The following is a 22,903-nucleotide window of genomic DNA, read 5'->3' as shown; positions in this document are numbered from 1 at the left end:
CTTACAAAAGAGACATTAATTGCATAAAAAACCTAAAACAAGACAAAACATAAAAAATTCTAAAAAGCAGATAAAGGTAACGCTATAGTCATAATGAACACGAATGAATACATCCAAAAAATGAATAACATCCTATCAGACACGAACAAATTTAAACCAATACACACAAATCCAACAAAGACACACGAGACGCAACTGAACAAATTACTACTACAAATGAAAAAAGCCAACACCATTTCACAAACACTTTATTCCTACCTACGTAAAACCGACTCACGCACACCGCAAATATACGGCATCCCCAAACCTCATAAACCAGATTGTCCATTACGACCAATAATGTCCACATATGAATCGTTTAATTACAACCTTGGTAAATACATAGCATGGGCATTCTCCAAATATGTAACATCAGCCAGCTCATTTATCAAAGACTCTTTTAATTTCAAGTCTAATCTAAATCAACTTAATCATAAAGCCTTAATGGCCAGTTTCGATGTTATATCCCTCTTTACAGAAGTTCCAACCACTGAAGCCTGCAAGATAGCCTTAGAACTCTATATCCCAGACCCTAACCCAACTATAGAAATTCCCAGTAACCAGTTAGCAACCCTCATAGAATTCACCACGATAAAGACAAACTTCATGTTCAACAACCAAAACTATATACAAACAAACGGCCTAAGCATGGGCAACCCAGTATCACCAGTTCTAGCCAATATTTTATGACACAAGTTGAAACACAAGCAATTAACACAGCATTACATCCACCACTATACTGGTATAGATATGTAGATGACACGTTTAGGGATTCAAATCTACAGAACACATACTTAATTTTTTCAATCACATTAACTCTATACATCCCAACATCAACTTCACATGTGAACAGGAAGAAAACAATCAAATATCATTTCTTAACCTCAAAATTACAAGAACTGATACACAATTTCAAACAGAAATCCACCAAAAAATCACCCATACTGGACTATACATTCCTTGGGACTCAGCACATGAAACAACACAAAACTCAACATACTAAGAAACCAAATAAACACAACCATAAAACTATGCTCACCAGATAAAATTAACGATGAATTAGACAAAATAAAACAATACTTCACCAACATCAATAAGTTTCCTCCACAAACCGTAGAAAACATTATACGCACACACCTAGACAGAAAGCAAAATCAACCAACTAAAGTAAATACAGCTCACGAATCAAAAAACCACGAAACCATATACTGCTGTATACCATATATTCCCGACATCAGCAAACAAATAACCAACATTTGGCAAAAATTAGTAACAAAATATGACATTCCAATTAATACCAAATTTATTCAAAACCCGCACAAAACTGAGGTCTATACTATGTAAAAACTACACTGACAAACACCACACCAACATTATTTATAAAATACAATGTGATAACTGCCACGACTTCTATATTGGAGAAACAAGTAGAAAAATGGAAACCAGATTCAAAGAACATAAAAAGTCACCTTCACACGTTTTCGAACACTGCAAGTCAAATAAACACAACATAACCATAGAAAACACTCAGATATTAAATAAAGAAACAAACATAAACAAACGTAAAATTAAGGAAGCCTTACTTATACAACAACTTAAACCCAAAATAAACCAATATAAAGGAACGCCTTTATACCTATATTAATATAATAAATTATATATTCAAACATCTAATACCGCCCTCTACATTTCGACACACAGTTACACAACCCCTTTCAAACATGTGGTCAGCTTCCGGTCAGTTACCTCTTTCTTTGTGAACCTGACGATGACCGAAGAAGGTCGAAACGTTGTTCGCTCTTCTATGTAAAGTGTTTTCTCAGCCCAAACGAGCCGTTTTTGCATATAAAGTTAAATCAAAGGTGACACATCTGATATCTTACCAAACTGATGATAAATTTTATAAAAATAACATTGAATTTATCAAAACATTAATAATGATAGAAAAGTTCTCAAAAATAAAGCAAATGATCATACTCTCAAATAGTTGAGACTGTCAGTGATCTTATTTGTAGTGAGATAAGTATAAGTATTTGGTTCTGTCTGCCTGTTTGAAGGTCTTAACCCTTGACATCAGCCTCCCCCCCCCATTCCCTCCACAGGTGTTGATTATTTTATTCCTTAAGATCTGTTGTGATTGGCCTCGGGGATTTTCTGGATGTGTAGTAACCTTAATTACAGATCCAGGAGCACCATGTCCTTGAGTCAGGATAAATCATTTAGTTAACACCTTCACCATTATTAACCAACCAACCTGTAAGGTTTCTGTGCTCACAGAGATTCTAAAGTTGGAACTTATTCTGGGGCTATTGGTATGTGTTTGGTCTAAGGGAAGTGTGAGAGTTGCTCCAGTTTCAACATGGTTTTATTCTTGTCATTTGTTGGGCCTAAGAAAACACAAGGTTGATGTCCAATTATCAGTCATTCTCATCTGTATCAATGCCTAGATTCTCCTAGGTTTACAAGTTACTTATTCCTCATTCTAAATTGATATTTTTAGTGGAATTGTGGATGTCTAAATTCAGTATAGTCAGCTACTATTTACACATTATCATGGTGGCAGCATCCCATCACTATTGGCAATTTTTGTGCACACAGGTCAGGTGCCTGCAGTTCAATGATTTTACCTACAGACTAAAATCGGTTTCATGTGTGTTTTGCTGAATCATACAAGTTTTTTCTAGTCACCTCTATTCTGTAGTAGTGTGCACACATCATTCCATAGACAAATGGTTACTGCTAACACCATCTTGTCATCACATTCTGATTCTACTTTCAGAACAATCAATATAGGCTTTATGCTCAGAGTTGAAACATCTATTCTTACTACAATACAGCATATAATCATTCATGGGTATTTTATTTTCATCATGTCATAAGCACAGCTGACTTGCATCTGGCTTCAGACTATGGAACAGGAAGCAAAACTCTTACCTCTTCTTCTTCCACTACACAGATAGCTCTTTCTCTTTGAATGTGGATATTGCTTACATCCCTTGTCCTTTGAACAAGAGCACAAGATATCTTTTTAATACTTTTTATGTGACCAAAGGATCATAAACATTTTATTCACAGGATTTGGCAGTTTCCTTAGTCAGGATCATACTTCAATCTAAAGGGAAATGTTGAGGTGGGATAATGCTAAGATATGGGTTCCCATGCTGTTACCTCATCCATTTCCATATCTTCACAAATGCTTTGCTTGATGGATGGGATGTGTATATCACCCGTCAGGAATTCCAGGGTTTACATGCAGACAACGATGCTTCCCTACACAATGCTTTAGTCCTTTGCTCTTTAAAACGCAATGACTCTAGGTCTGGGCTTATTAAATTCCTTGTTACGTTTTGTTTCTAATCAAGAAGGCTCTTGGTCTAAGGCTCCTTGTTATAGAATCTTGAATCACCTATTTCAGGTCTGATCCTATCACAGCACCTTACTAGCTTGCCATGTTCCAAGGATAATGACTGGTAGCAGATCAATTCTCTCAACCTACACAGATTTTCACAAGAGAATAGATGCTACATTATAAGGTTCTGTTTAATTGATCCTCATTTTGAACTCTGATTAGTATGTTGGCCTCTTATTCGAACGCCCAACTACTGGCAATTTAGTCTCCAGTGCTTCACTTTCTGGCTTTGGCAATAAATACATTTCATCTGGATTGGATGGGATTGCAACTCTTGGCATCCCCTCCAGTTCTTATATTACACAAGGTACTGATTGTGCTTTATTTCCACCCATTATTTGGTGCTTATTGGTCGTGCTGGATCAGCAGCTATACCTTGGTTTCTGCTTCTGTAGTACCCTCAGGAGCGATCACCTCTTCCACTTCTTTTTATGCCATCTCTGTGGGGGTATCCATCATCTGACATGGTATGCCCGGCTATCCAGAAGCTGAAGCATAACTCATAAGGAATTAATTTGTAAGGTTGCCATGTATCTATCTTAGTCTTTCCTTAATCCTGCAATGGACATTTATCAGTGAAATGACACACACATAAGTAATGATGTAGTTGAGAGTAGGTTGAAGTCAATTCTGTCAAAATTGCCAACTATAACTTGTTTTATAACCTGGCTCTTTGGCAGGGTTTTTTGCATCTTCCACAATTGCCTTATTAACTACAGTTTGTGATACATGCAACAAAATATTCTTTGAGTCTCCATAACTTTCCTGGTTCTTCAAATTCTTTTAGTTCCTTTTTTTTTCCCAAAAAAAAATATTCATTACATAACTAGTATATTAAGGGTAAATACCCTTTCTCAACACTTATGTGACCTAATTCTCATGTCTTATATCACCTGTACCTGAAGGTTTATTTTTAGTTGCTACTGACCTACAGACACTGCTAAACATGGTGGTTTGTGCTCTTTCTTCAGACTTCTCTGTCATTTTTACCTACATTCTCAAACCAGTTCTTTTTACTGAAGAAACTGTAGGACAAGAAAGGGGATAAATCCTATTCACTGATTCATCTAATCAAATATTTCACAAATCAGGGGTTGAATTCTCCTTGGTGGATGCAGCAGATAGTTCGATGGGTTTTTGCTACGAGGAAACACAAAAATTTCACACTTCTGTGGCTGATTATATTTTAATTGTACTTTTGTTCAGTGAGGGTCTTGAAGGTTTTCTTGCTTGCTTGCGTTGATATCTTTAGAGATACTACACAACTTTTCATTCTTGGCTCTTTGTTTGAAGGTGACTACTCTTCTGTGAATCATGTCTAATCTGAGTTGTCACATATCTGTGTCCTTAGCAGTCTGCTGGACTTGCCTGTTACAGGACAGTATGAACTGGTATTTGGACATTTACCCCAATTTTTTGTCTCATTATTTGCATGATTTGGCTGCATCTTCAAGGGTGAATTTTTTCCTATCCCCATTTAGGTATCTTAAACACTTTTATTACATTATACAGAGCAGTAAGTACTTACATTCCCACCTTTCTGGGTTCCCTTTCCTTACTTTCACTAGATTCCACTCACTTGTGTTTTTTATTCTACCAATTCTGAACTAGCAACCACTAATTCAGTATACTTTATCTTGGTTGAAACAGGCTCTGTAGAAATGAGGTTTTCCATAAAACTACCTATAGGCTGACCAGGTGGGGTATTACAGTACTTTCCTGAACTGACATTAATGAAATATGAGTAAAGCATAAAGTGTACCTTTCAATCATTGGATTGAATAAATTGTGGTTGGTTTGCTTTTGTAATTTTAGAGAACTAGGTTTGTCTATTGTACTGTTCCTCAGGAGTTCTCAACATGCATGAGTCTTTTCTCCTGATTCTACTAGTAGAGCTAGGGAGTCCTTCCTACACCCAGTTTACAGTCACTTTGGTGGTGGACAGTCTTTTTCCCCCAGACTGTCTGAGTGTATTTCTTCACACTAGGAGAAAAGGGCAAAGATGAGAGCTCTACCTGGGTCCCTAAATATTTTTCTCCATATATCTGTAGGGGAAGCACCAGCCTACATTGAGAGTCTACTCATAATACCAGCTTAGATTTGATGTTTGCCTGTCGGTTTGGCCCCCCTTTCTTTTCTTTTTTTTTTACCAGTATTGGTTCAATATATTGTTTATTGAAGATGGTCCATCATCTCGTACTTCCAAGTGTAGAGTGGTCCCATCCTGGGCTCTTGGCTGAGCACAGTTTGTTCCACATACTCCTCATAATTACAAGGGCAAATGTAATTTGTATTGCTTACTCAGTTGGAGAGTGAAGATAGGTGCTCATAATTTCAGACCAAATGAGTTATCTTTACTCAGGTTAAGTATGACTACATTTTCTTATCATTTTGATCCTGGAGTGTTGCCTTTTGGACTTCTTGATGTTGAGGAGAAGGTTTGTTCACTTTGGTGTTACTTACCTTCTTGTGATTCTAGTGGCTCAGAATGCATCACTCTTTGGCTACAGGTTGGAGTCTATGCATGAGTGTTTGTGTGTGCATAGACAGTGAAAGGCACTAGAAAATGTTAACTTTTCTCATTTTTGTATCAATCATGAACTACATTAGTGGTTCATAGTAGGGATTGCATGGAATTGTCTAAAACCCTAATAGAACATTAAGACAAAAAGCACTTTAAACAGTAACAATTAATTTCAAAAAACACTTAAACCTTTATTATGAATTGCTAAGGCTGTATATAATGAAGTGCACAAATAAAAGCATTTCTGACATACTTACCAGGAAAAACAAATTGCTTAAAGTGGACTATTTTTAATTATTGTTCTCTTGCCAGATTACAACAAAAAGGTGTAGTGTATTGTGCTCAAACATTTTGCAGATTACTAAATAAAATGCAGCAGTTGTCATAGGGGTGTTGAATTCAATTTGTTTCTTCTGTATGTTACACAGATTAATATGATGCTTCTAGTATAAACAATATTATTGTTACCCTTAGACATTAGTTTTTTTTACAAATGTCTGGTGTTCCTTTGAAAAGCTAAAGTAGAGAGTGAAACAGGAACTACCAGCCAATAATACTATGTAGCACAAATTTTGTTTCTGGATAGTATGTGTTATTTCTTAATTTCTTATATTGTAAAAGTACAGAAAATGGCCATTATTCCCTTCAAACTTTGCTCTTGTGACCTAGATAATGAAATTTAGAAATTAACCTATTTTATATGCAAAAATGGGTACATTTGAACACTTTCATTTACATAAGGCCTGAATAAAACAACATGAATCAAGATTTACATGTATTTATACTAAAGTTATATACAAATGTTTAGAAGCGAGTAGTTTTTCAAGATTTGCAACTGTAATGTAAATCACTTTCAAGTATCAGTCCCTAAATAGTCTCCCATCATGTTTTCGTTATACGCTCCTTGGTAGCAGCGTTCAAAGTCCAGAATATCTTGGTGGAAGTACTTGCCTTGCTCCTCTGAGTATGCTCCCGTGTTCTTGAATTTATCAAGGTGAGCGTCAAGGATATGGACTTTCAGGGACATCCTGCAACCCATTTTGCTGCAGTTCTTCACCAGAGCCTTAACCAATTCCACATAATTTTAGGCCTTGTTATTGCCCAAGAAGCCTCGAATCACTGCGACAGAGCTGCCCCAAGCTTTTTTTCTTTTCTACTGAGCTGCTTTGGGAATTCTGTACACTCCAGGATCTTTTATTTGTGGTCCAAAGACACCAGCTTTGATCTTTGAGACTTCTTCCCTAAGCTGCCTGAGGCAAAGGTACTTGAAGGCTGCAGACTCCTTATCAAGAGCTGTGACAAGTTGTTTCATAAGACCCAATTTAATGTACAGTGGTGGGAATAACACCTTCTGGAGGTCCACGAGTGGCTTACACTTGACATTGTGCCTCCCCACAAAGAACTTGTCAATTGTGGCCAGTGCTTCCTATTGTAGTGTGCTGCAGTGTCCCTGCTGGCCCAAAGACAAAGATAACAAGGAAACTTGGTAAAGTCTCCTTGGAGGCTCATCAGGAATGCCACCATTTTGAAGCCTTCAATAATCTCTCAGCCACATTCATTTTACTTAGACTTCTGGCAGGGTCTTGAAGCTGTTGTATTCCTCTTTGAGGTTTACTGAATTTTAAAAGGTCTAAAATTTGTATAATATAAAATCTTACTATTCAAGCAAACAAAAATTGTCCATCTTACCTTAGAGTTTTTTTGCAGTGCTTGCAGGTAAAATGAGGTGCTCAGGGTTTGCCTTGGTCCCTGACAGGCATGCCTGAAATATGCCTTGTAGGCTTCACACATTTTAGTAGGTGCTGTCACTGAGTACGTTTTCAATCTTGTCTTGGTAAATTGGCTACATACATAGCAGAATGCTTGCAGCTTCTTGATGCCATCTCTTATAAACTGAGATAGGTCTGTGTGTTCACTTAGATAGTTAACTAAATTGGCATGGTGAACCCCTATATATATATATATATATATATATATATATATATATATATATATTACTATGGAAAGTTCCAGAAAATTCTAAAAGGTTCTTGAAAATTCTCAAGTTCTACAACATTCTAGAAAATTTTTGTAAGTTCAAGAACATTCTCTGTCAGCTTCTCAGCACTGAATCTACCTGGAATGTTCTAGAAAATGGGTAAATTTGAAAATTTCATTACCCAGGTCACAAAAGCAAAGTTTGAAGAGAAAAATAGGTCTTTTCCATTTACTTTAGGGATAAAATTTTTACTTGTTCCTGGGCAGAAAGTGTTGTTTCCCAATTGTTTATGTAGTGTAGTAGATGAATATTAGATGTCTGTTACATGTGCTCTGAACACTATAATTGTGTTTTTATGGAGCAAACCCTTAGGTATGAAGTGAAAGAGTAAAAAACAAAAATCAGGAAGTATATTATTAAATTTCATTACAAACATTCAAACTCTGACAGTTATCTACTTTTTTTGGCAGATAACACAAGTTCTAATTGTCCAAAATTATTTTCTACCTACTGCAGAGTCATTAATGTAAGCCCTGATAACATAAGAATTGTCATTAAGGTTTCTGATTTAATATCGGTTTTGAAGGTCATTTTCTTTTTTTAGGAAAAGGTAGTTTTTTTTGGATAGTGTCATTCAGATATACATAAGATAATTAAAATAATTAACTTACAGGGTGATCAATAATTTCTTTCGGAATTTAAAATTTAATGATTAACTAACTGACGAAATAACCATATCATTTTCAACATCTTCTAACCCAAATTAGTGTTTATTGACATGTTAGTAGACTTCAGTATGTGTACACTATTAAAGGGCTCTCAGCAAGTCTAACCAGTATGTGGCTTCAGTCCATGTTTGCTGCAACATATTCACAGTTACAGTGGCTGTTAAATGTGTTACCTTGGTCTTTAAGTTTTGTGGAACTTGCTGTCCTTAACATACCTGTACTATGCTAATTTTCTGGCATCTATAATTATTGCTGCAACAGTTATTGATTTGGTCTCTACAACCCATGCAGTACATTGAGTCTTTTCTTGCATGAGGTAACACTATTCGCAGCTCAAGATGTTAAAAGCTACATCATTGTATTTTCTTAATTATTTAATTATAAAATTTTAAAATAGAAAAAATAGGTTTTGACTACCTTGTGTTTGTGAGAATTATGTATATTTCTACTGAATATATTTATTTTAATTGAATTGTTATAGTAGTTTACTACGAACTATAATTTAGATATGTAAAGTAAGTTTGCTCAGCAGAATTCATTGTCAAAATAATGCTAAGGAGGAGCCCCTAATTCTCAAAAAATTTAAAAGCTTGACATTTTTAATCTTGTTTTTAACAAAAGTCTTAACCCATTAACTGCTAATTTGCCATACACCTCTGGAAATTGAATGTGAGTATGATGTATAATTCACAAAAAATTTATGTGCACTTAAAGCAACGTCACTCAAACAATTAATATTAAACACATGGTCCTTTTTATTATACCAGCTATATTTGATTGCAGTTTGCCAAATACAAGAAATACATCATTATATCTTAACAGTTCCAGCTCCAACAAGCAAGCTAACTTGAAGTCTGGTTGGGGTGCTTTGGGTTCAGGGTCTGATGTTTGGGGAGCACCAACTTTTAAGACTCGGGGTCCACCTCCTGGCCTTAGTTCTCATGGCAAATGCTTGGGAAGTTCATTTAACTCTACACATGGTGGAAGTCGTCAGAGCTGGGGTCCAAGTTCTTCCTCAGGTGATTGTATTATTAATTTCCTGTAATAACAACAAAAATATGTGATTATGAATGTAGGTGACTAGTATGATTGTTTTCATTTGTGTAATTATTAGGAATAAAATTTGGCAGTACTGTTTAATAATGCCAGTGAACTTGTAAAGCTCAGAATTATTTTAATACCACTTATGTTGCTAAATTCTGTTTGTTTTAAACAATGACATACCCAGGGGTCATTCCTGATTGCTTGGAAAGTCCCCATAAGATTAAGGTAAGATTATCTAGTGATAAACTCATGGACAAAGGTGCAATTATGTAAGTACCTCCAATGTTCTGATTACTTCACCCCTAGTTTTAACTAAAACTTAGAGGTGGTACATCATCTTGTGAATTTAAAAGTTTTCAGAATTGAAAGTGAAGTATGATTTACCATTAAATTATTGTGTACTATGTGAACATCTGTTTAGGACTGAAAGCATTTTTCACAAATATTATGTTCATAAATTAAGAAGTAAACAGTAACTTTGAGTGTATGTTAAAACATTAGTTTATCTGGTAAGACATGTATTAACCCTATTGTCCTAGTTATCCTTTCCTGTACATGACAAAGTTTGTGTTACATTCAGAATTCTATTAAACTACTTTTTGTTTGTTATACCAGTTAGTATAGCATGAAATATTCAGTAATAATCCATATTTTAAAAGTGTACAAGTTTTAAGTTCTTAATTCTACAAGAAAATATTTTCAAAAATTATGAATCTCCCTTAGTGTAACACACTTTCTCTAGGCATCTTGTCTCTCTTACTTTATCCATCATCACTTGAAAAAGTGTGAAATTAAACAAATTTAAAATTGTCATTGCTCAGACAAACTATAATTTTTATAGCTTTCGATTTTGTTTGGTTACTGAGTTGTCAAATAAAAGATCAGACCCATCCTGGCAACACCTATCATTACATCCTCTCAGGATTTGTTAATAGTTCTCTCTTACATTTAATTATATATTATTTATTACTTGTAGAGTGGTAAGGTTTTCATCTGACAAATGGTGCATTGTGTATTACATTATGTTCTGAATATCAAAGCTTCATTTTCACTTATAATACAACCATTTCTTGTGAATCACTGCAGCTAGCTTGGATGAATTTGTAATGAATCTTGTTACATAGATAAAAAGCCAGAAAAAGTGTGGTTGTTAGAGGAAATTGTCTGCTTTTTGTAAGTTAATAGTCTGTTCTTTGATGCATTACTTAATTAAATAAAATACTACCATTAATATTAAAAAAAAATTCACGAACAATCAATAGCAAGAAAAAAGTTTGGGTAAGTGCTTTATTTCTTGTTTTTCCTGTTTATTCTTTATATATTATTATAAAAGAGTAACTAAAATGTAAAAGTAGGGATCTTTTTAGGTGTAATTAGTTTAGGTAAAATAATTAATGATGCTCTAAATGATTTACAGCTTGTAATGTCTCAGTATATAAGCACAATTCAAAGGGCAGTAAAATAATAAAATTTAATTATAAATAGATGTTTACTGTTACGAGCTTAAACCTGCTTAGGATAAACAAATATAGTCTTATGTTATGATTTGAAATAATTTTAGAAAGGAAAAAGTTTATGGTGGGTGGAGAAAATAAGTTAGATTATCAAGTTTTACTGAAAACAAAAAATCATTTGAAATGTATCTAAAAGGTTTAAGATATTATACAAAGGAAGTTTGAGATTTTTGAGATGAGGAAGAGTATTTTTAATCTGAACATACAAATTACTTTGCACACAGACTTATTTAATAGAAATATTCAGTATAGTCGTTGAAAAATCTTTATTTCAATTTATTGAAAATACTTCACTAAAAAAGGTATGATTTTTTGTATTTGGAAGGTTTGCGTTAACTTAGACTACAAAATTTTGTAAAGACATGGACGCACATGCACTGTATAGGAAGTTTGATGTATTAAACAACTTTAAGTTTATAAACAACTACATAGAAGCTGCATGGAGCTTGTGTTGAGAGAGTTAATGTTAGAAAATGTATTGGTAATGTGGTGAGAGTTTAGTAACTTGTGAAGATTAATATTTTTCCTGAAACATTTTGAGAGTCATTAGGGAAATGTGCTGATCCTACTGTATTTTTAATTTTCATTTGTTTTGTATTATCTTGAAGGTTGTAAGTTTTGTAGAGGTGAAACAGGTACAAAATATCTTTTGTTTTGTATAATAAGTTAAATTATTAAAATGTAGAATATGTTTTATGTTTAAGTTGAAGGTTTTGGAAATTACTACAACCAGTAAGAATGTTGATGTGTGTGTGTGTGTGTGTGTGTGTAATATGTATAAAACATTTTAAAGAAATAAGACAGGATTGTGTGTTTCAATAGTAATTGAAGTATTTTGTTTGATAGGATGGGACAAACAAAATTCCTCACTCATTCTGAAAAACCTAACACCCCAGGTAATAATTTTTTGTATTTTGATAAGGCTTTGTTTTTATTCATCTTTCTGTATTGATGTCCTTTTCTGCACATGTCATGAGGTTTTACTGAGTTACATTCAAAATTTAATTAAAGTACTTATTTATCAGGATGTACAAATAAGCTTGGCTTCAAAATCTAGTTAATAATTTAAGTTTTAATATTATATTACTATTAAAGTATAAATCTAAGAAGTGTTAAACTTAATGTAATTTATGATAATATCACCACTCATGCAAAGCATAATTTGTATTGTCTTCAATTTTAATTGCATACAAAGCCATAAACTAGAAAATTGAAATCCTCTTATCATACTCGTCACAGTTTCTCAGAAATTGCCAATGTTTCTCTCTGGTGTTTAATATTCTGTTTTTACAACCAGTATGAAGCTAGAGTTTTAATCTGCTAAATGACGTATTATATTACTTTGTTTTTTGTACAGGGAATTGTCTATTTTGTGTCCAATTCAAACTTCATTTCCATATTAAACACATTAAAGAGCTTAGCTACATTCTTAATCGCTTTTGTCACACAGTTAGAAATCCAGAAAAATTGTGATAGTTGTTGGACTTTGTCTACTTTTTGCATGTTCTTGTTCTGTATTTTTGGTGCATTATTTAATTAAATAAATTATGTATTGGTGCTATCAGTATAAAAAAGTAATTGTCAGCAATCAACAGGAAAAAAAAGGAATGTCCGTGAAATACTATATTGTTTGTTTTTGTTTGTATTCTTTTTTTATTGTTTGTAAAAGTAACTAAAATGTAAAGATTACAAATTTTTTAGGTTCGATAGTTGTATTAAGTAAAATGAACATTTAAATTTCATGTGGTATGCATTGTGCATTATGTATTTTCATAGAGCAACTTGTAACTCAGAACAATAAAATTTAAGTATAAACAGGTGTGTATAATGCTGTGACTTTAAAGCTTTTTAAGATTAACAAATGTGGTTTCATGTTAGTTTGGAATCATTCTGGAAAGAAAAAGTAATTTAGATTTATTTTATGTTTCTTTACAATGGTTAATAACATAAAATATAAAATGTTACTGATAAAAAAAAAAAAAAACCTTTGAAATTTACTTAGAACGTTTTGGAGATAACTCAAAGTTTGAGACATTTGTGATGAAGAAAAGTATTTTTTATCTTAACATGAAAATTACTTTGCACTTGGAGCAGTCAGCATTTTCACTTCAAACATTCACCAAAAAATATTTAATTAAAAATACTGAATTTTTTTATATTCAAAAGACAATGTTTTAAAAGCTTGAAATATTTCATTAAGGTACATAAAACATACCAAAAGATATAATATTGAAACTGATGGTCACTGGAGTCACAAGATCATAATAATCCACTAAGAGAATAATGAACTTTCCAAGTGAAGTAATTCATGTCGATGTGAACTGCTTTAGAAATAGTTCATGAATTAAAAATTTATATTGAGTAAACTAATTTGCTGTTCTGGTAATAGTGGTGAGTATTTCTAGTGCCAGATATAGTTTTTTTCAGTTGTGCTATTATGTTCAGTTATTCTTTTTCCAATGTATGTAATCATAAATGTCAATGCATAAATTAAGTTTGCTTTCTTGATAGATTGATGGTTCAACTTTGAGGACATTGTGTATGCAACATGGCCCCCTTCAACTCTTTCATCTGCTTCTGAACCATGGTATAGCTCTGGTACGCTATTCTACTCGAGAAGAAGCAGCAAAGGCTCAGTCAGCTCTAAACAACTGTGTTCTGGGCAACACCACCATACTGGCTGACATCCCAAGTGAGGCTGAAGTGCAGCAGTACTTGCAACTTGCCAGTTCAAGTGGGATGGTATGGGCAAGTAGTCAGCCTTCAGGTACTGTTAGCACCTCAACTCCTGGCTTTCGTAGCAGCAATAGTTCTTATCCTTTCAGTGGAGGTGGAGGTAGTAGCAGGCTAGAGTCTAATGCATGGAATAGCCCAGCCTCTTCCCATCTGTGGGCATTTCCTGGCAGTGGTGGCAGCCTATGGAGCACTCCTTTTGTGAGTGAGAGAGATCAAAATGCACGTTCCTTGTTGAACTCATTCTTACCTGGAGATTTGCTGGGTAGCGAGTCCATGTAACTTGTAAGTCTAATCTGGTTTCAGGACCATGAAACGTCCAGTCACAAATTGTTATGGGTGATCTTCCAGTGTAGATGATATATCTTTATCTGTATAAATATATTAACAAAAATGTTGACATGCATTCATTGTAGAGTAGAAGTGGTAATGCCAACTATATCTTGGTTTGTCTTTTGTGATGCAGATTATTGTGCAAATGTCTAAAATGAATGTGTGTACCTAAAGGTTATTAACACTCATATAGTTATAAGTAATTAAGATATTTTCAGGCTTCCCAGAAGTCATATGTTTGTGTGATAACTGAACTGTCAATTATTGGCTGAATAAAATTATATATAAAAGCTTTTTCCATTGCATTATCTGATCTAGTGATGTGTTGGAACACAAAGTTCATACAAGTGTGTGATATTTTTACAATATTATTTTGACTTGTGTATGTGCTTTTTTTTTTTTCTTTCTACTTAGCTTCCACTTCCTCAACTCCTAAATTATGCTCAGCTGTGTTACTAATGATCTGTACAATGTACGTGTTTGTATAGTATTGAAGCTCAGTCTCCAGTATTTGAAGTGCCAGATATATATATACAGAAAGCCTTAACTGAATATTATCTGCCATATCACTGGATTATGAAATTTGTTATACTGATACTAAACTTTACAATCAGTGCATACATCTCAGCAATGTACGGTTAGCCAAAATAACCCAAATGTTGCAGCTCTCACTGGAGGTTGGTGAATTTAAGTTTTGTTGCATTTAGTGATTTTCTTGTGTGTCAGTTTTAATGAACTGGGTTTTGTAAAGTCATATAATAACAGAATATATTTTAAAATGTATACTGTGAGGGTTTCCAGTTAGTATCTTGCAGATTATTCATTGATTAAAAGATTGCTGTAACCAGCTAGTTAATGATGTTGAGTTCTAAGCATTGGTTGTCAAAAGAGGATCTAAAGATTATGAAAGTTTGTCCATATGCACATGAGTAAGATACATTATGGTAAAAAATTAAAATATTTTAATTTTTCTCTACTACAAGATTAAAAACATTTAATTGTTGTAGACAGTCATCAGATCACACTCTTGGTCAGTTAAATGTTCTGTTATGTATCTCTGCAGTCATCTCTTGACTGATGGTAATAATAATAGTAATGAAATTGACTTTTGTGTGGACTATTGTATTAAGTGATTGTAGTTAATCATATTTCATAATGTTGCTTGTACCTAATAAATGATTAATATTTTGGGTGGGAAGAGGGAAGAGGAAATGAGTGGAAGTTTAGAACACTGAAGAATGAAGACGTGACAAACCTGTGGTAACATAGAGAAGCAACATTTCACTATGCATTACTGTGTGATACAGTCATGAATAATTTGGAGTTTCAGATGTTAGTGTCCTTATGATAGGTGAGGATTAGTGGTGTTAGATTTTATTGCCTATAATTGCTAACCCTGTTGTTTTTTGTTTTGTTTTTTCTAGCACTGTTGCTTGACACGCTAAGATCAAACTCATCATACTTTAGCAACATTTTATAAAAATGGAAGAAAAAGTGTTACTGTGCAGTTTAATAGTGCTATAAAAGTATTTTATATAGGCTATAAGTAAGTGTATTTTCAAAGTTCCTTTTATTTTTTAACCATAACATTTTTGAGGCAGCTTTGTTCCCACGGGATTCTGATACAAGGCCTTAACCTGTGACACAACACAAAACACAGTATTTCCTTTGGTACAAATTATATTTGCCTAATGAGATTGCATAGGTTGTTATGGTTTTTTATTGTTCATCCATTTATGTAAACTATTACTTTTGCATTCCACAACTGTACTATAGACAGAATGGTTAATTTGATGTTGCAATGTGTTATTACAAGGCTCAGAATCATTACTTATTTAAAGAACATAGATTACACAAATAATTTTGTTCCTTTAATTACAAAATATATTTAAGTATACTATGTAGTGTCTTTGTTTTTGTTTTTCTGAGAATTGTGGTAGGTTTTCTGGTATTTATTTTTGTGTATTAAACTCTGTACAGATAGTATGTGTGTATGGCTGTCATTTTCTGTTGACCATATATTACAGTAATCTATGCACGTCAGTGGACCACCTAGGCAGGAGGCATATGGTTAATGTATTGTTTTCAGAAAATACTAAATTAGAAACAAACACTGATTTCTGCTTAATGTACTTAGAATTATAATATTGTTTGTTCATTGTTACATATGAAAAATAATTACATGGATATTCATATTTAGTGGCTGTTATGTAGTTGTTTTCAAATAGTGTTTACAGGCAAAAACTGAGTTTTTGAGCTTTCTTCTAACACTTGTGTTTTCCAAAAATGTGCTAGTAATATATTGATAATTGATAGGTTAAAAAAAATAAATCAGATTTACTTAAAATATTACAACCTGGGATTAAATATTATTGAAGTTCCAGACTATGTGGAGAAGGAACTTTATCTGATCTCAACCTGGTGCATTTTAATGCTGGAAGCTCAGAACACTTACTTCCATGCCTTATTGCTATAACCTATCTACCATAAGACAGTAGCAGGGTGTCACTTTGTAGTTTGAAGTTTGAGCCTGACCGTCCAGTCTTCTTTCATATCTAGAAGGTTCTTATGTCTTCACTCAATCAGTCAGAAAATAGGACAAAAGGTAACCTTCTAAATACCATGCAGTCGGGTTCTCTTGTAAGAATACATGGTGCTAGTTCATCTGTTACGATTGTGTAGAGGAAACTGGCTCCTCTTAATGTTCCTGTATAATACTAAATTCTGTTTCTCTGAAATAACTTGTCAATAAGGTTGTTACTCAGTACTGCCATTAGTGACAGTTTGTGCTTAAATATATTGAATGTCATGCTTTATCTGTTTCTGTGGTATGTAAATAAATAGCTTACCACAAATATATATATATATATACATAAATAATTGTATATTGTACATATGTAGTAAAAATGTTTGTGCAAATGATAAATGTTATGTTGTACAACTTCTCTTGATCAGTAGGAAACACAAACTAAACAGTTAAATTAGTTTCTCTAATCTTCTGTTGATACAGATGGGCTCCATAATAAGTTGAGGGTTTAATTCTGTTTTTTGTTTAAATTAGTGATCTATGTATTAGATCCTGAGATTGTATAACTGGACAGATTTTGGTGTTGATTATCTTGACAGTGACAACTGCTGTTTAGGTTTGTGTTCAGTGTAGAACCTATTTTACTGGTTGTAATGCTTACAAGCTCTGTGCCAAGAGTGGGGTTGTCTTCACTCAATTTCTAGTAAGTTCCACATGATTGAGGTATAGAACAATGAATTAATCTTGTCTCTTATACTCAATATTCATAACAAGTTATTCTTAGATTAAAAATACAGTGTTATATTTTAGGTGTAGACTTTTCATATTTGGTGGTGGTTTTTGAATATTTTCATTGTCTAAAGTTAAGGTTAGTGTTTCTTAGAAGGGTTTTAGAATTAGATACACACACACGTATATACTCTTAATGTTTGTTTGTGAAAAAAAAAATCCTTGAATTCTGAAAAAAATTGAGTGGCTTCAAATCTTCTAGCTATCCAGCCAGTAGTTGTTAAAAAAAACTGGTGGACCAAAGTTATGAAACAGTTAAGGTGTAAAAAAGTAATTATAAAATTAATTTACCAGAAGTCCAATATGCTTTGCAAAAATAATCTGTTTTGTTAAAATATCCAAGTTTAATTCTAAATTAATATGCATAACCAATTAACTAAATTTAAACAAGTTGCTATTAACAAGCTTCTTTTTTTATTTTATTATATGAAAATCATGCATTTTAGTTGTACAAAAACATTTATTTTACTTAAAATAGTTTAAAAGTACATATGTTGTATACATGGAAGCACATAAAAAGCCTGTAACGTTTCCTGTAGGATTGTATGTGGATAAAGGTAATCAAAATTAGCTAATTCTCTTTGATCTTGAATTGATACTGTCTTCCCAGTCCATCTTAAGTAGATGATTTATAGATATTTATGAAAGTTATAAGTTATAGCATATATGATATTTTTGTAGGATGCTTATGTTATATTTGGATAAATTCGTTTCTAGAAAATTGTTCTGTTTCAATTAACTTTTTTTTTTGTAAATTAATGGTGTTACACTAGTTTTGTCACTTTTGGTTTTAATGAAAAAATTATTCTTGGTTATTTTCAGAGTGTTATTTTATTTTTAGCATCTTGTTATTTTCGTAATAAAATTATCACAGTATAAGTGCTTCAAAGTAAAATATTTACTTAATGTTTTCTTTTATTAATTGTATATACTTTAAAGTGAAATACTTTCCTTTAGTGTATTTTTGGTTGGTTGTTTTTTCAAATGCAAAAATGTATTTAATAAGAGTTTAATATTTTTTAAAGGTTGGAATTAAGACCAGATCACCTGTTCTAAAAAAAGGTTCTGTATTGTTTGCTATTCTTTTACAGTTTGTAATGTTATTGTTACCGAAATGGAATTACCAAGAAGTTGCCTTTCGTAGTTGTTTTAGGTTGGCCTATAAAGGTATTAAAGACTGTTAGAGTGTCAGGTTAAAAGTAATAAACGAGTTTCATGGACAAGCAAACGTTGAGCTCTAAACAGAAAGGAAGACATCAGAATTAGGTAAGATGGAAATATCTGGAAAGGTGACTTGTACAGATTAAGCCTAAAAAATAATCTGTTATCAACGATTCTTTAAATTGGAAAGATTTTAACATAAAAAATATTAGGTTGCTGTAAAGATAACTTAACCAGACAAGAATTCTCGACAATTTTTGTTCTTGTGTAAAGAAACGATATAAAACCTCATGATAGTAAATAACACAAGGGGGGTCTCTTTTACACAAATTACATGAAATGTGTAAATGTAAAATGGTATAAGAATAGCCAATAGTTTATCATTTCCTTACCAATAAGTCAAGGCATTAAAATGATTTCATAATCATTTTATAAATTTTGGGTATCAATTGTGTACTTACAATAGTGTAAGGTTTTATTTGTTAGGAAAAGTGGTCATTATAACCTTCTTTGCATGTGTGGCATTGTTTAAAACAGTTGTGTTGTAAATGTATGATTATATATCTTCAGCCTTAAAGAAGGCGGTTACTGTATTTGAATAAAATGAACTAAATATCAATGAATTTTGCACTGCTTTTACTTAAGGTTGCGTGTGTTTCATTTTTAGAAAAATGGTTGTATAATATTGCAGTATCTCTAACTTCTGTGTATTTCATATCTTTTGATTTTTAAATTATTGATAAATCTTTATCAACAAACTGTTCCTTTCATTGTTATGCTGATTGGTTTTCTGTTTGTAACTGTTCTTTCCGTCGTTGTGTTGATGGGTTTTGTTGTCACGCTACCCGCAAGAATGTCGCCCAACGTTTGGTTAGAGTCGGATATTTCCACGGTTTCTATGTGATGTATGTTTGTTTTATAAATTGTAAGATTCTTTGAAAAAGGCATTAAAATGTATTTGTATGGAAATATTGTGATAGTCTTTTTCTGCATCGATTTAAATGACAATTTGTTATATAAAACGAGAGCTTTAATTTCAGTTATCGGTTATATTTGATTTGTAACAAAACTAACTTGTTACTTCAATAACGAAGCATGTTGTGTTTAACAAAATGTTTCACTTTTATTTAGTCAGAAAATAAGTTAAACTTTTAAATAACGCTTGGGTCACTTCTTCAGGAATAAATCTGAACCAATGCTTGATTAGTATTAGTCTGAATAGATCACACATTTTGTTAGTTTTGTTTTTACCTGTAATTATACTAAACTAGGAATGTCTTTCCTTAAACAAGTATTAATATACGTGTAATATTACTGAATGAAAATTAAACGTTTACTGTTATTTTAACCTGTTGTACTGTTTATAGCGTTTGTTTTGTCATAAAGATATTCAATTTTTCTAAAGCTAATGTACCATGTTCTTTCTTGTTGAAATATATCTTTTATTTACGTTAGAAGTTACATTAAGTTTTCAGTCAAAAATTTTATATAAACCAATTATGAAGTGTTATGGAATTAGTAAGTTGAGCGTTTTAAGAACAGTAAGGTAGTGTGTGTGGGTGAAACAGAGAGATTGAGATATGTATAACCTGACAATCATGTTTTCTGGCGAAACGAAAAGTATTCTGTGGTCTTAAACTATCAACAGTCATTTAAATATGTGCATAACTTCTGGCAGTGAAAACATGATAAATTTTCGGCTATATATTACTGTCAAATTTATTACAGTAACTGTAATAAAAAGTGTTTTCGTTTTTTAACCTGCGCTTATGTAGTTTGGGTGTATGAAATCGGACAGGTTAGTGTATTTGAAATGATTGCTAGTTACATTTACAAGTGATTTATGAAAGCAGTAGAAAAGACACGGTCTTTTATGGGTGGTTGCACCTAGTGAAAAATGTGCCAAAATGGCTAAGTCGTAGTATGCGATACGTCATATTTAACGCTCTGTATTCTCTATACCCATGGTCTCTGGTTCTGTATACGTCATACTTAACGTTTTGTATTCTCTATACTTATGGTCTCTGTTTGGTTCTATATGAAGATTCGTATTCTTTCAACATTATAGCATTTTTTGCAGAAAAACTTGTATAAATGTAACAGTTAATAGTCTAGTATATCAGAATATACTACTTCCACGCTATATATTTCTGAAATTGTTTCATCGGTGAATTTACTGACAAGTATTTTAAAGATTTTCCATCTGTCTGAATAAATAGGGACCGGTACAAAAACTGTCAAGATTCTTTTGTTAGCTATGAAAACAGGCTGAAATCTTATTGTCGTGCCTTTTTCAAAACTATTCTTTTTCAGAAGCGGTCATTAATTGTTTCTGAAATTTTTTTTTTAAAAGCCTATTTTCTTTCGGCAACGATCATGATTTGGTCTGAAGTAGAAATTGTTTAATAAATTTGTTAAGTTCTATGTACCTGGTTGAAATAGCTTTAACTTAAATATGTCTAGACGCACTATGATTCCATTGCATTTCACGTGTAAATTTGTATTTGACCTTACAAATTACCATACAGTATTTGAAAGTTTGATAAATGACTGCTTCATGTTGAACTATTCCTGCTGAGCCAAATAGTGTATGAAATCGACGTGATCTTTTACCTTTGCTCAGTATGTTATTTTTAAGAACATTTAATTAGTTTAAAAAGTGTGGGACATTTGTAAGTATTTGATGCGCGCCTGTGTGTGAGTGTACGTAATATATATATTAACACATTTGTATGCATATGTGTCTATGGAGAGAAACGACATTTAAAAAAGATATTTGGCAGACAATCTGTTTGCGTACTTAATATCTTTAGTACGGGAGAAGTCCGAGTATGTAAGTTCAGAGAAGGTGTAGGTTTGTGCAGAGAAAGGTATTTTGATTAAGTAAGATGTATATTGGTCCAATATGTTGGAGGTTTGGTAATTATTTTATGACTTGCTATACTTTACTATTTTAGAGGTACAGTGAATAAAAATATTTCATGCGAGTCATTGTCAGTGTAATAGGAAGGTGATATTTTCCAAATTGAATATATTTTATGATTTAATCATAGACAGTTATGTCACTACATGTAAGATGACATCGGTACTTGTATTATAATCGTTGTTCATGTTTTTTTCTGTGTGTGTGTTCAACTTGTATACATTAATGATAATATTTAAAAGATAAAAAGAGCTAACTCAAATTAGTAAATATATTAGCCCAGGAAATGTGAAGAAAAGTGTATTTATGTCATGAATAGTACGGGTAGCGGTTATGTCAAAAGCCTTATTTACATTTTAATTTAACCATTTGAAATAACGGCAATAAGGTTCCTTGTTAGTTACAGCTGAAATGTATGAAACTTCCAGGACAAACTGAAATTGCAGTATGTGTATTCTGATATTGTTGTGAAGGAGCCTTCTGAAGAAGTCTCAGATTTTTACTGCTGCATGTACTTTGCATAGGAACAGTTGTATATGAAAAAGGTTGATTTTGTATAATGCTCTAGCAGTTTGGCATTCAATAAAGTTTGTGTTTATCGTAATTTGCCACTAGGTGTGTAGTTTTTTAGTCTTTATTTCAATTCGAAAAACATGCTTAAATATCATGGATGTTTTTCACATTTGGTTTAAATACAATACTATTCCACCTGAAATGTTTTCTCTACAGATAAATATTTTGTGGATAAAGGAGGTAAGGTAGACAGTGCCCCACTACCAAGTTCTATACATGAAATAATTACACCACCAATTTTTTTTTGCATATTTCTTCTTTGATACTCAACCCCGGCTTAAGGCATGGACTTACCGGACTGAATCCTAGGGCTTCACGCTAATTAGGGGGCCTCAAACTATGACTATAAATGTATTGCACGTAGAGGTTCTATCACTAGGGGGTCTTAAGTTAAAAAAACCTGTGGTTAGTAAAACCATTAATCCGGCCTTGGAGATACGTCCAGGGGAATTTGAATTAACTGTAAACTTATACTGATCGATGTATTTAACTGGAGAGCTGATACAGTGTTAAATGAAATAAACCGAACATAAAAGAAACAATTTTAAGTTGAACACAGTGTGCGTGATTCCGTGCGTATTAAGGGCCCCAAAGAAGAGTTTCTATACGTTTTCCTTAACACTTTTTA

At 32.7% G+C, this 22,903-nt stretch overlaps 1 protein-coding gene across 11 annotated transcripts in view; it reads left to right on the top strand.

The window, feature by feature from the left end:
• LOC143239697 (protein Gawky-like) overlaps positions 1-22,306 on the top strand; it is an 82,848-nt gene extending 60,542 nt beyond the window's left edge. For 8 of the 11 annotated variants that reach the window (XM_076481072.1, XM_076481079.1, XM_076481078.1 and 5 more), the window contains 3 exons: positions 9,501-9,697; positions 12,083-12,132; positions 13,748-22,306. In XM_076481072.1, coding sequence (XP_076337187.1) covers positions 9,501-9,697; positions 12,083-12,132; positions 13,748-14,251 — 751 coding nt within the window. In that variant the 3' untranslated portion in view covers positions 14,252-22,306. The remainder of the gene's footprint in view (positions 1-9,500; positions 9,698-12,082; positions 12,133-13,747) is intronic. The other 3 variants (XR_013021317.1, XR_013021318.1, XM_076481076.1) reach the window with 3 other exon arrangements.
• Positions 22,307-22,903: the final 597 nt, after the last annotated feature.

Source organism: Tachypleus tridentatus, chromosome 13 (assembly GCF_004210375.1).
Source record: "Tachypleus tridentatus isolate NWPU-2018 chromosome 13, ASM421037v1, whole genome shotgun sequence".
NCBI lineage: Eukaryota > Metazoa > Arthropoda > Merostomata > Xiphosura > Limulidae > Tachypleus > Tachypleus tridentatus.
The sequence above is the reverse complement of the archived record's forward strand: the minus strand, read 5'-3'. Positions and strand labels throughout refer to the sequence as shown.